The 17,539-nt window shown below is 52.0% G+C and overlaps 1 protein-coding gene and 1 long non-coding RNA gene across 2 annotated transcripts in view; one reads left to right on the forward strand and one right to left on the reverse strand.

The window, feature by feature from the left end:
- Positions 1-17,539, reverse strand: part of SMUG1 (single-strand-selective monofunctional uracil-DNA glycosylase 1) — a 63,961-nt gene that overhangs the window by 10,137 nt on the left and 36,285 nt on the right. Inside the window, exon 4 of the mRNA XM_019659764.1 lies at positions 9,688-9,766. Within this exon, the coding sequence (XP_019515309.1) occupies positions 9,688-9,766 (79 nt within the window). The remainder of the gene's footprint in view (positions 1-9,687; positions 9,767-17,539) is intronic.
- Positions 14,486-17,539, forward strand: part of LOC109391850 (uncharacterized) — a 7,177-nt gene continuing 4,123 nt past the window's right edge. The window contains exons 1-2 of the long non-coding RNA XR_002125942.1: positions 14,486-14,728; positions 16,789-16,903. This is a non-coding gene — a long non-coding RNA (uncharacterized LOC109391850). The remainder of the gene's footprint in view (positions 14,729-16,788; positions 16,904-17,539) is intronic.

Here is a 17,539-nt window from a genome sequence, read left to right on the forward strand (position 1 = left end):
TATTAGTTTTATGATGAAAAAAGCAGAAAGAAACAAAGAAAGAAAGAAAAAATAGGGAAAGGGAAAACAAATTAATAAAAGGATGGGAGCTAGGAAGTTGTTAAAAAGAGAGGTAAAAGAAGGAGAAGTAAAAGAAAAAGAAATGGAAGAGAGAAAGAGATAGGTAAGAAAGGAGGAAAGATAGGAGAAAGTGGAAAAGGAAGGAAAGATGAAGGAAGAGAAGAATATATAGAGAGAAAAAAAGTGAAGGTAGGGCAGAAAGAGATCAAAATAAGGAAGAAAAGGTGAGAAGTAAAGATACAGAGAGATAAAGAGGAAAGAAAACAAGGAGAGCGAGAACGATTCGGGAGGAGCATAAGGCAGGGAAGGTGTAGGGAGGAGGGTGGGCAGGGAGAGACCCCGTAAGGCTGAGGCAGGGTCTCCCAGGTACCCAGTTGCCCCACAGGGCTGCTCACAGGGCTGCTGTGGCCCTGGCTTACCACAACCATTCCCCCAGCTCCAGTGCCCACCCCAGGCCTCCTGCGACCAGCTTCTCTGGCAGAGCAGCTGACCAAGCTGAAGGAGTTTCTCCTGCAGCTGCACCTGCCTCAGCTGGGCTAGCCTTGATGCTCAGCAGGTCAAGATCTGGTTCCAAAACTAGCACATGAAGCAGACGAGGCAGCTGAAAGAGGAGCAGGTGGTGGACCCCTCTCCTAGGTTGTCCCCTCTCCTGTTGCCCCTAGCACCTCCACTCTGTCCCTGCTGGCCAAGGCTGACTGGTGACTGGAATGCTTTGTTCTTTGCTGATGCTCTGCCTCTGAAACCTTGGGCCTCAGTTTGGTCACATGTCAAATGAGCCCTTTGCACTGGAGGGTCCTTCTGTAATCTTGGTAAACCTGCCTGAATATGTGCAGGTGAGAGGGGTGAAGATAAGGCCTGGCCCTCTCTGGGAAGGGCATCTTCTTTTTCGTCCTTAGTGAGAAGAAAAAATCTTCCTCCTTTGCCATCCTGATCTTCATCCCTGTCCCAGAAAACTACCTTCCAGGCCAAGGGGTTGCTCCATGCCAGGAGGGGTTGGATTAATCTGTGAAGAGCTTGGCATGAGGTTTGCAAATGCTGGAAGAGCCAGAGAAAGCATCTCAGTCTTGAAAGAGACTGAGGACGTTTCCTACTAGGGCAAGTGGACTTTAGGTTAGCAGTATATTTCACTGAACACACAAAGAGATTAATTAGCAAAGTGGCTTTAGATTCAGCCTGTGAAGGAGCTCAGCTTGGGGTGGCTGTGTGTCATAACCTGTTGGATCTACACTCCCACGCCCCATTCAAGTGCTCTGGGGGCAACTGCCCAGTTAGAGCCAATCAGATAACTCCTTTGTTTCCCAAAAGTGGGATGGGCAGGTCACTGAGGTCAGCATGGTCTTCCAAGTATAACATAAACCTTGAGGATGGGCTAAAGGACTCTCCAACCAGCTGGAAAGCCACGTCCACAGTAAACCTTGTAGTTCCCCCTTAGGGGGCCTCAGTCCTGCATTTTCCAGCATTGCTTTTTAGCTTTCCTCCCCTTTTCTTGAGCTTTTCCCCTTCATTTATCTTTCTTTCTGCCTCTCTCTCTCTTGCTCCCTTCTTTCTTTTTCTTCCTTCCTTCCTTTCTTCCTTTCTCTTTCTTTCTTTCTTCCTTCCTTTCTTTTTTCTTTTCCCTCTCTTTCTTTCTTCCTTTCTCTTTCTTTCTTTCTGACTTCCTTTCTTTTTTCTTTTCCCTCTCTTTCTTTCTTCCTTTCTTTTTTCTTCTCTTTCTCTCCCCCCACCCTCTCCATCTAGTCGAAGCTGGGGTTCTTGTATTATCTTTGTATCCCAGAGGTTTTGCTCTGAGACTTTCAGGCAAGCTAACATATGCCCTACCCTCAGGAGTTCATTATGTGGATGCAAATATTGGGATTGAAAGTAAGGGGCAAAATGGGGAGTTAAGCTTTGATGATCAGGTGCAGGATGAATCAACTTGTTTCTGTATCAATCATGATTATTGCTGTCACATTCCTGTGGCTCACCCCAGAAAATCCTTTCTCACCGCCAGCCATCTGCAGGCCTGCCCCTGCCCATGGGGGTGGAGTTGCTGGTGCCCCCAAAGCTGTAGCTCTCCCAGGGTAAGTGAGGGTCTGTAGGAGCTCGCCTTGTACAGGAAGGTGAGGTCAGGATGCCAGGTCAGCACCTCAAACTATTAAATAAGTAAAACCTATTTCCCTATTCCCCATGCATTTAGGGGTCCTCTGGCCCTTGGATGGAGAGGCTGTTCGATTCTGGCTCTTGGCTATCTCTCTAAGGAAAAACACTGACTAGCCAGGCCCACCGCCACCTACATCTGCTCAGCAAAGAAGGGTGGTCACTCACGCCAGGCCTTGGTGGAGCAGATACAGACTATCTGCCCAGAGCAGCTCCCTTGCCCCTACCTGGCCCAGCGGGGAAAGAGGGAGCCCAGTTCACTTCGCAGGACCCGGAATCTCAGCGCAGTCAACAGCTGCAGCCGCCTGCTGGAGTCTGACGCTGGAAGCAGCTTCTGCCTTTGAGCTCTCCTTGCTGCTTCTGCCTCTTCTCTGTTCGGTTTGCTCTTGTGTTTCTCATTCGGGGGTGGTAGGGGACAGGGAAATGAAATGTTTCTCCCCATGCCCCTAAGCCATCCCCACAGCCCCGCCAAACCTTAAAGCTGCTTGCTGATGGTAAAGAACTACAGCTTCCGGCCCTGCTCATAAGCTGCTCAAAGCAAATTCAAATTCCCTTCCGGGCAGGAGGAAGGGCTGATGTTTCTTCCTCAGGCCTCCCTTGCTCATTGATCCATTTTGAGGGCATTTGGGGGTCAAAACGAGACCAGATTGCTTCAATTGGTATAAAATGATCATTTCTTATTACACCCAAGGTCCTTGATTTTCTTGCAACAAGGAATAGTTGGTCTTCACCCAGACCTGTACCTCTTCGCTGGCCTCTCAAACCAATGATGATGTAAAGGTTTGTTGAGGTGGAGGACTAGCCGGGAAATGAGCAATGTGCTCCATCGAGAAGTCAGTAGCTTCAGCTCTCATCCCACTAATATTTATTTAGTATGTACTATGTGCAAAGCATTGTCTCTACCTCAGCTTGTCATGACTGTCAAAAAAGATTCTTGCCAGTGCGAGGCTTCAATGAGTGTGGACAATATATAAATAAACAAATCAATGGAAAAGAAAGTTTGGGTTCAGGTGATTTTGATTGCAGCCTCCCATGTGCCAGGCCTTAGAGCCTCTGTCTTCCCAGCTCCAGCTACCCAGACCCAGTCATTCAAAAAACAGGACTGTCCTGGGGCTCCTTTCTTTCCCCCAAGGGAGGGAGAGGCATGCACTGGTCTCAACAGATGGGAAAAGCCCTGAAATAAAGGGTTTGGGATGGTGGGCAGGACCCCTCCAAAAGCCCCTCCCTGTCTCTGAGGTGTGCATTGTTGGTGGGTGCTGGGCTGGGAGGGTGAGGGTGAGGGTGATAGGCTTCTCTGCATTTCTGAGCAGGCTTCCAGTTTGCCTTGTAATCTCATGCCTGAAGGTGACAGCAAGGCTGTGCATGTGTAAGTGAGCCGAAGGGGGGTGGATAAGTGTTTCTGCCCCAGACTTGCGTGCCCTGGGCCCAGACGCGCGTGCCCTGTGCCCAGACGCCTGCACAGGTGCGTGTGCATGTGCGTGTACGTGTTGGGGGTGCATGCAACTCTGAACATTTCTCTGTATACATGACTCCTGTGTATGCAGGAGTGAGTGTACCCGCTGAATTATTATAAAATTACACTGACCCTTACAGAAAATCCATACCGGCCTCGGCCTTTCTCCCCCGACCTCTCGACCTCTGGGGTGCCTGAGGAAAGAGCTGACCCGGTCACTGACTCCCCCTAGTCAATGAGTCTCTCTCCATTAGCATAAAACATGAATCTGCTGGCAGCTTGACAAATTATAACTAGCAGCCAGAGTTTTGCCAACTGGCTGGCTTGGGCGCTGTCTATTTATCATTGAAAATGGTAAATCATAAGAATCCAGATGACTTAATTATTCAAATCCACCCAGGACCCAGAGAAGCTGCAGTCCCGTCAATCTCAGCCCTGGGCTGAGGGAGAGGGCAGAGGGAAAAATGCTGTTAGCTTGGGAGCTGGGAGAGGCAGGCTCCATCATAGCCCTTCTCCACTGCCCGGCAAGTGGGAGCTTTCTCTGCAGCCCCCTTCCCTTCCTGCCTCCCTGCCCACCTTCCCAGGCAGAAGCCTGGCCAAGCCTGGCCAATCGTTTTGGTTGCTGACCCTCCCGAGCCTCTCCCTTCCCCGCCTCCTGCTGCCTGCCACCAGATTCCCAAACTCACACGGTGTTTCTCAGCCTGTCTTTGTGTGAATCTGTTAGCTTGCTCTCTCTTTCTCTGTTTCAGTGCGTTCATTTTTATTTCTTCTTTTTCTCCTATTTTCACCATTTCTCTTTCTCTCCAGCTCCCCACAGATGGACGCTGACACCCCCCCACACACACACACACACACATACACACACATGACCTCTCTGAAGGAGGTTTGCCTACGCTCCTGGTCTCTTTGTTCCCACTATCCCAGAGGTGCCCTGCTCAGGATCCCCCCACACACACACACTGCACCCCTTCACCCAGTGCTCTGAGTCCTGGAAGGTCTGAATTCACCCTGCCTCGGAGCCACATGGAAGCACAGATGTCAATAGAAAACCTAGCGCTTGCTCTGCCTTCACCTCTTTTCTATCCCTTGCTTCTATGGATTTCTGAATACGGTTCAACAGAGCTTGGGAGGTAGCAGGCAGGCTGTCAGAGATATCCCCCAGCAGGAGGCAGGACTGTGTCCCAAGAAGGCCCATTCTGGGGCTGTCCCCTGGATCCCAGCATGGAACCACCTGGAGCCCTAGCAGAGGAATCACTCAATGTGAGTTTTCCCAGAAAAAGAAGAAAATCTGTTTACAGAACAAATCCTAGATCCAAATGTCTGCACACTAAGCTTCTGGGGGCTCTTTGATCTCTGGGTCCGTTTATCTGTGTGTCCCTCATAATCCAGTATAAATCTGTGCTACTGTTTCTTTCAGTCCTGGGCCCCAAGGGAAGTTGATGCTCTCCCCAGTCCCTCAGTGGGGGTGGAGCAGGTGGGCTCACACATTCACCAATGCTGGTGGTGCCCTCACACTAAAGGGGAATGTGGGTGGCAAAGAGCATCATCAGAGCTCCTTCCTTTTAACGGTCACCTGGCTTATTCTTTTTGGGGCCTTGTTCAACCTGCAGGGGCCCTAGAGCCCTGTCCCCAGAGGCCCCTCAGAGACCACTTTGTGTCTGTAGATACCTGTCAGTTTGGTTCTGAGTGGCTGTGTGTGTGTGTGTGTGTGTGTGTGTGTGTGTGTGTGTGTGAGTCTGCACACTTTCAGGAATATTTGTGCTGGAACAACAAGTGACAATGTCCCCACCAACAGGACACCTGAGGAAACAGTCCTCTCACTCCCTGCAATTCCAAGGCCTCTGAGCAACATTGCTCTCAATAAAATATCGGTGTTGCCATATCATAAAACCCTAAAGAAGGAGCTACTTGTTTCTGCTACTGAAAGTAAGTTCTTCCTAGAATCTAGCCTTCTCTTCCTTTCAGGGTAGAGTATGGGGATGGTTAGAAATCTTGGGAGGTGACTCCCCCCTCTTCTAAGAGAACACGTATGACATACATGGGGCCCCTCCACACCCAGGCTCATCCCCACTGCTAAACCCTCGCATCCCTCCCTCCTTCCTTCCTCCCCACCTTTCAGAGCCAGGCTGATATTTGACAACAAGGGCAGTGGCCAGGGGTGAAGCAAGAACGGAGAGGATCAAGATTCAAAAGCAGGCCAGCAGCTGGACGGCAGAGAGATCAATAAGGGAGATAGATTGGAGACAGGTTTCTCAGGCTTCTTTTTTTCTGCTGGCTCAGCGCCCCCGCCCCAGCTCCTAAAAGCAGGTGGGGGACAGAGCCCAGCCCTGGCCTCTCTCTGCCCTTCTAACTCAAACAGGTTCCTAATCCCTGGGTAGAGGGTAAACAGCCTCCAAGCACGCCAGGATTAACCACAGAAATGCTGCTAATGTATTTCGGCCCTGTTCCCCCCTCTCCCCCCCACTGCCATGTTACTAATTAGCCCGACAGCCTGGGAGAAGCTTGGAAGGGTAGCTAAGAAAGCCTTTGTGCCGGCCCTGCAAGCCCAGGTTTGAGCTCTGGATAGTGTCTCTGGGGTTGGACCAGCTGAGGGTGGCAGAGGGATCCCCACCTCCTCCCCCACTCCCTGACGCCTAAATCTGCTCAAAGGCAGACAGCATTTATTTTCTCTGCACCCTCCCTGAATCCCCCTGTTTCCCCTTGGCCGTTCACAGCTGGGGGGCAGGTGGGGGCCAAGAGGGAGAGTGAAATCGGCTCCGGAAATCAAACGACCCAATAAAAAATTAATTGTCTAATTAAAACCACGAGGAAGCCCCTTGCCAGAGTTTGGCTCGGAATCATCAGGGCTATAAAGGGTGGGAAAATGAGTCTCAGCTCCTAATAAATTCCTGATTTGCTGCTTGGTCTATCAGCGAAGGAGCATGAGGCGTTCCGCCTGGTTAGGCCTCCTGGAGGTCATTTCACCCCACCCTTCGCCCCTCAGCCCAGGCGATCACCCCCAACTCAAACCCAGAGACAGGAATCTCCACAATGGATAGAGGTGCGCCTGCTCAAGGCAGGCAAGTAGCCCTGAGACTGACCCTCAGTCTCCCTGATCTGGTGCTCAGCTATTTCTTCCTGGTCTTCCTGCAGGAAAGGAAATCTCCCTGGAAACTTCCACTGGAGAGGTCTTCATTTAAGTTAACTAATAATTGTTATAAACAGGTTTGTGGTATACATTCATGTGGTTGATTTTATCCTCACCCCCTCAATTGTTGTGAAAAACACATTTTAACGTAATTCACGAAACAGCAGGTTCTCTCTCTTAGTGATGATTTTTCAGGTGAATGACATGGAGCCCAGCTACGACATGAATTTTTCCCCCGAAAGCGCTGTTCACACTGCCCAGCTGACCAAAGCCTCTGGAAGAATGAACACAGAACTAGTCCAGAGAGGAGTGCAGAGTTAGGCAACTTGAGTGTAGCTGGGGATCCAAAACTTTGCCCCGGATAATTGTAGCAGTTCTTCACTTGGGTCTTCCCTATACCTCTGTTCCCTCCCTCCCTTTGCAAAAGCAAATGCATTTTACATCGTCGAGGCATTAATTCATAATAGCAAGAAGAGGAGAAGGAAGTGGTTAGCATAGAGCCGTCAACATCATAATACGTGTATTTTATTATACAGAATACAACGGATACATATCTGCGATTAGCTTCTTTAAACAAACATGGGAGAACTAACCAGGGTTGTCCTTCCAGTTACCTTAGGAGGACATACACTTATCTCCTATGTACCTCTATTGATTAAAACATTTCTGCAAAGTCTCCTTTAAATATGGACTTGATAACCATCTTACAAAATATTCAAGACAACTATTATTAACGATTTTTTGACTGATTCCCAAAAAGCAAAGGATGAAGATTTGTCACCAATAAGGACATTCAAAAACTGAGTCACACACCCTGAAGACTATTCCAAAAGAGGAGTTACAGAAACTTGTGTCACTGCAGCCTTGCTGGAGATCAGGGGTCTCCCCTCAAGGTGACTACATGGAGGCAGCAATGCTCATTCAGATGCAGTGCTCTGAAGCCACATCTGGAGTATATTATTTATCATTCCTGATGATCCTTCTTTCGTTCATCTGGTTGTTATTTTTCATCCTAAACAGTGAATTAAGATTTCCCTAAGAAGAAGAAAAAGGGAAGGAAACGAATTCCTGACCCCCATCTGGGTCAGGATCCCATTTCAGATTTCAGCAAATTCCCATGCCTTTCTGCCTCCAAGAACCCCCAAACCTGGAGACTGGAATGTAGACACTGACTCTCACTCCCATATGAACTGCACACCTACTAAGCACCAACCCCATTGGGTGCTTATACATATGGGTTATCCTTTTCAATCTAGGGGTTTAAGGCAGTGTTCCTTCCCTGACGGATTGAATTTGTCTTTTCTCTGCTACCTACTCTGAGACTGCATACTGCGCCCTGGTCCTGTGGTTCCGAGAGACAGCTCTGGTTTCCTGGTGCCCATTTCTCATGAGGACTTAACTTCGAAGATCATGTCATTCATCTCTCCGTCTCCAGGCAAAGCTTCACTTGAATATTCCTGGTTCTCAGGTTGACCAGCTTGGGCAGGTAAAGAGAACCCTGACCCAAAAAGGGCATGATGGCAGCACACTGTCACACAGCGTGGGGTGGGTGGGAGGGGCTGCCATGGACGCTGAATTCTATGTGAACGGCACCACCTAGAGTTGTGCTCCAGGAGTGCAGTGAATGGTGGTCCCTAGAGCTGAGCAATGCTGCCACCCTGCAGCCCAGAGATGCCTGGCGATTCAGTCAGCCTCACACAGCATTCAGGGATGAAAAACCTAAGTTTTGACAACTACAGTGTCACTACCTCAGTCCCCAAAAAGGGCTCAAAGTGGATATCCTCCCCCACCTCATTGATGGCTGGGAGACCTAGACTCAGCACATAGATCACCAATCTTCTCTCTATCAACTTCAAAGGCAGCTCTAGCCCCAGGGAGGACATCAAGGGCGTGGAGCAAAGCTGATCTGACCTGAGCTTGGTGTCAGGCCATGTTGCAGAAGCACAGGTCAGGCTGGGCCTAAAAATCACAGTGAAATGTAAGATCTGGCCTAGAGATTGGGGGGCATGGGAAAGGGTAATAGTGGGGTGGGTACAATCCTCAGAGTATAGAGTGAATAGTTACCACTGCCAGGGACCCTCCTGGACACAAGATCTGCAGGCGGCTCACACCTGGGTCCTCACCTGCAGATGAAGGTACTTTAGCATCTTCACCCTCTGCCAAGTCTATCCCAGCTGGATAGCGTCCTTCATCCTCTACTTAGCCCTTCCCTTCTCTCCTTTCTACCTCTTTCATACTTTCCTCTCCCAAAGAGACTTTCTGAATAAAACTCACTGATCTCTGCCATTTCCACAACATCCCCCTCAAGCATTCTCTTAGCCTGTAGAGTCATTCAGGCCCCTGATGTCTTCACCTCACCGGGACAGGTACTTCCTCATGTGTCCTATTCACCCCATCATGCCGGGACATGCCCAACTCAGCAGCTCCCAAATGCTCAGCCATCAGAGCTCCAGACAAGTCACCACATCAAAGACTGAGACACCAGCACTTGGAGGAGAGGGTCAACCAGCCAACAGCTAACCTACCTTGACTGAGCTCCTTCATGTTGGCACTGGAGGCCACGTAAAGACCAGACTCTTTTGAGTCTGGTTCCAAAGAGCATTGGGTCCCGAAACAAAAAAACACAGAGCCACCCCAGGTTTTAAAAATAATAACAATAAACGTGACCATGAATATGAACCTTATGGACAATAAATTTCAGAGGTGGGAGAAAGTACTGTCAACTAGAGCCCTCCAAAAGACTCCCAGAGGAGGTCAGCTAGGAACTGCCCTTGTGGCCCCTCAGAGACCTCTGGGCTGCTGAAGAATCATCACGTGGGTTGTACTTTCCACCCCCCACCCCCCGAACATTGGCCACGGGAGAATGGTCTTCAGCTGGAAGATGGAGGAGGGGGCGTGGCTGAATACCTACCTACTCTCTGCCAGGTGCTGTGCCAGCACGAGGAACACAGGAAGAGTAAGGGAGTCTGTGTCTTCAAGGAGCTGAGAATCTAAATTGGGGAAAGAACCCGTAAATGGATCTTTATAAAGCAGTGTGGGAAGGACCAACACTGGAGGTACACCCAAGCTTCACGGAGCACCACTCACACCCACAAACCTCTCTGGAGAAAGGGAAGAGGAGAGGGGGCAAAAAGGTTTCCTAAAAGGGGGGCTAATGTAAACTGGAAGCAAATGGTACCTCTTCTCCCCACACCCTTCCCAACTGAAGATCACCTTCCAACCCCCAAAATAAATAAACCACTGGCTTCTGAAACCAAGGTCACAGTGGGGTGTCAACAGCCCAGCACTCTCTCTCACCCATTCCCCAGGCAGATTGCTCAAATATGAACTGGGCTTGCAGCTGGCACTGGGGCACCTTCCTAATCCATCCCCACACAGTCCATGCCCTCTGCCATGGACATCCCCATCATGCCAGGACATCCCCCACTAAGCAGCTCCCAAACGCTCAGCCTGCGCCCTGGCTGTGCTCTCTGATTTCTAGGCCTGGAAGGAGCCTGGGGGAACAGGGAAGTTAGAGCTCAGTATCGCCTGGAATTACACGCTCTGCGGCCTTCCTCCTTCTGCCTTTGGGGAAGCCGCCGCTGCTTCCCCCTTCTTCTCCATCCGGATCCTGCTCCGACCTCCCTCTGCTGCAGCTGCTCCATCCTCCCCACCTTGGAAGAATGCACCCCTCCCTCCACAGGGCAGAATGGGAAGGAGGCAGCATATGGCCCCATTTTCTTTGGCCTGGGCAGGCTATTTTGGAAATGAGAAACCCCCTTTGCCCTTTCCTCCCCTCTGGGGAGCACCCTCCCTCCCCTCTCCACATTCCCCAGAAGTTCTCAGACTGAGATCCATCCTACGTGCAGTTATGTGGTGAAATCACCGTTTTCCTGCCCCAGGCGCCGATGCTGGGAAGGGAGCCTACGCAAACCTTTGATGTAGGCACGTTTTAAAAGGCCCACCTGTCCCTCCTCTCCCCAGCCCCCAGCGTGAACTGCTGGAGCCCCTCATCACAGCTTTCAATCCCAGGCTAGCCCCCAACACAGCCAGGATCCGGTCACACACACCCTCTCCTGCGGGGGGGTAATCAAACCCAACTGGCTCACTCGGGGACATCTGTCTCCGTGAATAAGGAGCGATCCCAAACTTGAGGGGTTCTGTGACACTTAAAAGCTTCAAGCAGGAAGATCTGCAATTTCTCTTGGAGCAAGGCCTGTGGGGAGGGTCGCTCCAAAACCCTCGTTTGATGTTGGGCTTTCATGGCTGCGGTTTGATCCAGATGTTCCCCACTTGTGGGATTTTCTCCTTGGGAGGGAGGGGCCCTTGGCTGTGAAGACATTTCCATCATGTGCACATTTGGATACAGGCCGCCTGGGCAAGGGTGCTCTTCTAGCTGATATCATACTCTGCTCTTGCCAACCCCACCTTTTCCCTCAGGATCACATCCTTTCCCTTCACATCCAAAGAAGAGAAGAGGGCAGTCCCATAAAGGGGCAGTCCTAGCTCCTGGTCGGTGTGCTGCACCACTGTGCAGAAATGGCTGTAACTCTGTTCTTCTGGCTCCATCTCTTGGAGCCAGAGTTGGTTCCCCAAGATGGTTCCCAGATCCTGGGAAGAATGGGAGAAGGAGTTCAAGAACCAGATTTCTGGCCAAGGAACAAACAGTTATCTAAGAAATTGTGAATGGGGCGGCACTGAGAGTGAATGAGTTAGGGCTCTTGAAAGAGAAAGTGGCCCTCCCTCTTTTGGGTCAGTCCTGCAAGGGCGGAAGTAAACCTTTCCAGACACATGAGCCCCTCTGCTCCCGCAGAGCTTAGAAAGGTCGTCATCCCTCCCCCACAGGCTTCACTGAAACCTGGAAATCTTTCCTTCAACCTTAAGAACCTTTAGAAGTTCTTCCTGCTGTCCAGCCTCAGTCACTGCTTGCTGTAGCAGGAGGTGGCTTCCCCAGGGGAAGTGTGTCAGTCACACTCAGTGGTCCTTTAACGCACCTTGGCGTCCTTGTAGACACTTTTGCCTCATGAGGTCACAAGAAGGGCTCTCTACTCTATTGAAAAATCAGGTTGCTCCTGGAACTGTGCTTCTGACCAGATTAACCCTTGGATCCTTGCCTGCATCGTGGAGGACACGGCCAATATGGAGACATGGATGTTGAGTGATACAGGAGGGGGAGACAAAAGAAACTCCAAACCCTGCTGGGCAAAGGCACCAGCCCACAAGTGGATCCTAAAGGACTTGTATCAGCCACAGTTTGGGTAAATAGACTTTTTTTTTTAAGGTGAGGGGTGCTGCACAGGGAGAGAAGAAGCCTGGGAGGCTTCTTGCAGGAAGGGGAGCTTCAGAGGAGACAAGAGAGGGTGGGAGCCACTGAGTGGATGAGGAGGAACCCACGCAGGAAATGGGGAGAACCAGGAGAGACAGGCCAATGGGAGAAGAGACCACGGGTTCCCACTGGACTAGAGAGGGACAAGGGATGGAGAGAGAGGAAGGAGGAAGATGGGAGAAGCTTCACCAGCTGTCCCACCTGCAGCATTTGAGTAGCCGTGCCCTGCTCTGCTTGCTCTACATAACATGGAGGAAATGCACATTTGGGAGATCAGCTTTTCCCCTGGAGGCCCTGGGGGTCAGTTCTCAGGACTCCTCTTCCCCTTGGACTTTGACCCAGTCAAGTATAGATGGGTCAGGTCACCATGGTGATGAGGGCTGGTGGCATTGGATCTCCCTGGCTTGAATTTTTTCTTATTCCCCCATGTCCTCTTTCTCTTAGGCAATAATTTCTCATTTTGCTTGGCCTTATATACCCCATATGTCTCTAGCTCAGAGAGCTAAGAAGCACTCCATCACTCTTAAGCTGGGCCTTGCCACCTGCAGGCCCCTCCCCTCCCACACATATGTTCACACAACTGGAGCAAGTGGTTCGCTTCCCCATGGCCTCCTCTGGTCCCTCTCCCTCTCACCCCACCCTTTTCATCTTTTGGACTAGAATTAGAGCCTTCACTTCTACAGGGGGATGGGAGGGGCATGGTCAGATATCCTCACAGCTGGATGGCAGCTGGAAGAGCCCCACTTGCTCTGTGCACTTACAGTGGCTCCCTGAAGAGGACCAATGGCAAGGGGGGAGGGTGCTGGGAAATCATGTGGGAGGGGGGGAGAGGGGAGGGCTGGGACTTATGGGATTTTCTACCTGGTCTGGTCTGGGCTGGGGGAGGTCAGATGCTCAACAAGGTGTCCTAGGTCTTGGGGAGGGGCTGGCAGTGGTGGGGTGCAGTCACTCAGGGCACCTGAAGACCTGTCTTTTCACCTCCCTTTCCTCTGCCTCTCCCACTCTCTATAACGGTGGAATCCAAGTGAGGACACACCTGTCACACGTACTGCCCTGTGACCCCACTTCCACCACCCTAAACCCTTTCACCCATGCCCAAATCATCCACCTGCAGGGTTGTTACTAGTGTCTGACCCAAACTCTCCACTCCAGAGGCAGACCTTTTCCCCAGCCGGTGCTGGGGATGGAGAAACTGAGATGGGACCAGAAGATCTGCTCGTCTCCTCTCCTGAGGGGCTAGCAGGCCTCCAGCTTTTCTCCAGAATCACCACTCCCAGGCTGACCTGAGGACCTGCGAGGGGAAGGGCCACCATGCATAAGCCTGGGCCTGGGGCAGCAGTGCTCACCACCCCCCACATTAGCGCATGTAAGACATAAGGGCTTCCCCCAGATGTGAGGGTTCTGCTTTGGTGCCATGGAGGGCCACACCAGCACCTGCGGCTCATCCTCTTCCTCCTCAGCCCCATTATTGCCAAGACAGAGCTGTCTGGGCAAGCGGAGCCCCCCAGGCCTCGGCTAAGAAGTTTGGGTGGGAGGCAGAAGTGAGCGATACTCCTTACTGTTTCCTGCAAACCCTGCCAGGCTAGAGGCGCCATGATCTGGGCCCTGCATCAGACCCACTGGGTCATTCATTCCACTGAAACTCTCTCTAGGATGTATGTGAGGCCACTGGACTCATTGAAGCTGATACATAAGATCATGGCTGGCAAGCTATCCCCATGGAGCACCCGCCATGTCCTGGGCTGGGCGCTGCTGGGGTAGATGGGGAGAAGAAGGGCTGTTTTCCTGATCTTGCACTCCATGTGCCACACTATCCCATAGGGGTCCGTAGTACACATGCTTAGAGAGTCTCTTGCCTGCACAGAACCCCGTAATCTTACCCTCACCCATGTCCAGACATATGATCATACGCGAATCTCAGACACACAAGCTAGACAGAAGAAAGAACTTCCCTGAGCGTGGGTTGTCAATGCTGCACAGTCAAATCACCAGGAGGCCTCTCTTCTTGGATGGCAGCGAACCGGGAGAGCCCTGTCTTGCTGCGACAGGGGCAAAGCCAGGCTCCTGTCTTGCAGGCAGAGGGGTGGCTGAGATGACCCCTCAAGATCCTACCCAGGATAAGGCAAAGCCGTGGGGGTTCTAGTAGAGGGGCGTAAGGAGGAGGGGGCACACAGAGGGACAGACCAAGGGAGGAATTAGAGGACAGGGGGTGGGGAGCAGGGGTGGAGAGATGAATGGTATCGGCTGGACTGATGGACGATGCCGGAATGGATGGATGGCAGCTGAGGTTTGTTTACTGGCAGCTCCCAGCCCGCCACCGCCGGGGGAGAGGAATGGCGGCTGGCACATCAGAGGGCTCTTAGGGAGGCTCATGGAGATGATTTAGATGGGAATGAATCAGCTCCATATGGATTAAGTGTCCCCGCAAATCCCAGGATCTTACAGATGAGGGTACAGGGCAAGGGCACTGAGGGGAGGGGGGGGGGAGGGAGCAACATCGAGCTGGTGCAGAAGACAGGCCTGCAGCTAGTCGGAGGGCATCCTCAGAGGGCATGGGTACCACCCCTCCATGGGCCTGTTCATACCACCGTCTCTCTGGCTGGGTACCAGGCTTTAAGAAAACTGTCTGATGGAGTGTCCTTTTTAGGTGGGTTTCTGCCTGTCTCCCCTTGCCTCTTTCTCTCTTTTTCTCTCTGAGTCTTCCTGTCTCTTCCATCTTCATTTTTCTGTCCCTCTCCGCCTCTCTCCACTGTTCCTGCCTCTCTCCTTCCACCCACCACCACCTCTGTCTCTCTGCTGCTGTGTCTCTTTCACTAAACTGTTAATGGCACAGAGCTGACTTGAGGTTCTCGCTCCCTCCGTCCCTTAGCACTGCCCTCCTTCTGGCTGTGTGCACGGGCCCTCAGGTTTGCAGTTGTTTGGGGAACAAGTAAGGTGGTTGAAAAAGTGGCTTTTGGGCTACAGAAAATTCTTTCTCTTCCTCTCTGCCCACCCTGCCCTCAGCCTTCCCTTCTCCCAGGGCAGGAGGGAGCTTCGATGGGGGCACCTATGCTCTGCAGAGTAGGGCAGGTTGAACAGACCATGCATTCCCAGGCTGTCTGCTGGCTGCGGGGCTATTGGAGACACCATCTCCCCACCGCCCCTCCCATGCCCCGTGTCGGGGGCCCTGGAGCTGACTGTGGTTATGAAGCCAGCTGCCATGTGGACGACCTGGATCAGAGCACGAGGTAGTCATATATGACAATTGGTTGAAATATCACAGCCGCTCTCCCCCCACCCCCACTGGTGATCTATGGGCTTCGTGCCCTGTAAAAATTATTTATCGGGGCCTCAGAGTGTCCTGATTTAGTGCCGCTGCCTCTGGGGCTGAGGGGCCTGCCTCTCTCTTGAAGCCTAAGCGTTAAACGACGCTAAAAAGTTAAACGGCCAACGTTGGGGGCTCACTCAAGGAGGCACCATAAAGCTGTCGGAGCCGCTTAAATCAGGAGCGAGGATTCCCCGGGACATCTTCTCACCATATGCTGTAAGCCAAGAAGGCACTCCTCACCTCTCTGTGCCCACCCAAACCCAACAGCCCACATGGGGCAAGGGCCAGGTGGGCCAGGGCCTGGGACAGAGTAACAGGGGAGGTCAATGACCAGGCAGAGCCCAAGAGTATAAGAGGCCATGTTGTACAGCCCTCTGCCTCTGGCCAGGGGTTTCCTCATTCAGATACAGTTTTTAAAGACTTTCGGCTAAAGGCAGTCTCCTCCAGGGGCAGTACTGTCCTGGCGTCTCACTTAATCCATGTTTCTGTGGATCGAATCCACTGGAGCTCAGTGTCTTCCTGCTTGGGTTTGGAGAGGGTGTTCCTCCTAGCCAGCCTGTGACGTTGGTCTCTTCCCCACCCACTCCCACGGCTCTCTGAAGAACAGAGCCCACCCTTGGGTCACCATCCCCCACCAGGGCACCTCTGGGTGCCAGCATGACACTCAGGGTTCACAGACAGTTTTCCTGGCTGAACTCCAGTCCATGCTGCCACCACCCGGCCACATGTAAGAGGGAGGTGGGTCTCCGCAGGCTGTCCATCACGCCTTCTTTCAGCAGCAGTAAAACTTGCCTCTTAAAACCTCCGCTTGGGTCCCTAATATTTGCCTGGCTGTATATCTCCGGTGATATATGGACAGAAATTGCTCGTAAACGGCTATAAAACCTCTTAGTTGAGCTGGGGAGGAGGCGTGTGAGGGTGGGCACAGCCCAGGCTGAAGAAGGATCGGAAGCAGAGACACTCCACTCAGCACCCCAAACTTGGCCCAGATCTCAGGGAGGAGAGGTTGGGCTTGGGGCCCTCAGGGGAAGGATGGCGGAAAGAGAGCCAGGGGAAGGTCTTCAAGCCCCCCATGCGGTATTATGAGGCTGTCTCACCTGGCTGCCCCAGTGATGTGCTGTGTGGCCTTGGGCAAGTCACTCAGGCGCTCTGTGCCATGGTTCCCATCACTAGTGAGGATAATGATGACACTCAGCCTCCCTCGTTAAGTTGTCATGAGGCTCCAGTGAAGAAAGGCATAGAGACTTAATCAGTGCTTTGTAAATGAAAGAAGTTGCATATATTTGGGCACTGCCCCCATATGGGTATAGAGCCTTTTGAAGGCTTACCACAAGCTGGATACTCTACCTAATTATCTCTAATCCTGACAACATGTAGATATTCCTGTCACCATGTTACAGATGCAAAACCTGAGGTCCACAGAGGTGCACGTGGATGTCAGCGCCAGGGACTGATTCCAGAGCTGGTGCTTTTCCACACATCGGAATGAAATCCTAGCAACAGGAGGGATAACAGGTAAGACACTCGGGGGACTTCCATCCAAGATGTGGGGGATGCAAGGACAGATGGCTTCTCGCCTGGATCCCTCCCCTCCCCCAGAGCGCAGGCCTCTCCCCCCAGACACTTCTGTTCCAGTCCTCAAAGAGCCTGAGAGTAGAGGGGTTCCCCTTAGCATATTCCCAGTTACTATATAGCCAATCACCTGGAGAAATATTGGGTCATCGGGAAAGTCAAGATGCATTTTTGCATTGAAAAACATAGAAAAATACGTCGACTTTTCCGACGACCCCATAGTTCCCAAAGTGGAAGATGAAAACCTGGGGCTTTGTGGGAGGCCAGCCCCTCCACCCAGGAAACCGGGGGACAATGGGCTTTGTGTGGGCCAGGGGAGGAGTGGCCTTCTCTGGGACAGGTCAGCAGGTACAAACCAAGACAACCGTAATAATCCTGGGGTCCCTGGCCCAACCCCCTGCAGGCCCCAGCCCCTGGCTCGCTCTCTGGTTACCGCCCTCCTCCCAGCTCCTGGCTGCCTCTCCCTCTGTGACCCCAGAGCCCCCCCCCACCCCGTGTCCCCTCTGGTTATCACACAGTCTCCCTCTCCCACAGCATCCCCTGAGAGCCCTTGTGTGACCCTGGTTATTCTACCTTCTT

This window comes from Hipposideros armiger, unplaced genomic scaffold, assembly GCF_001890085.2.
Source record: "Hipposideros armiger isolate ML-2016 unplaced genomic scaffold, ASM189008v1 scaffold_303, whole genome shotgun sequence".
Classification (NCBI taxonomy): domain Eukaryota; kingdom Metazoa; phylum Chordata; class Mammalia; order Chiroptera; family Hipposideridae; genus Hipposideros; species Hipposideros armiger.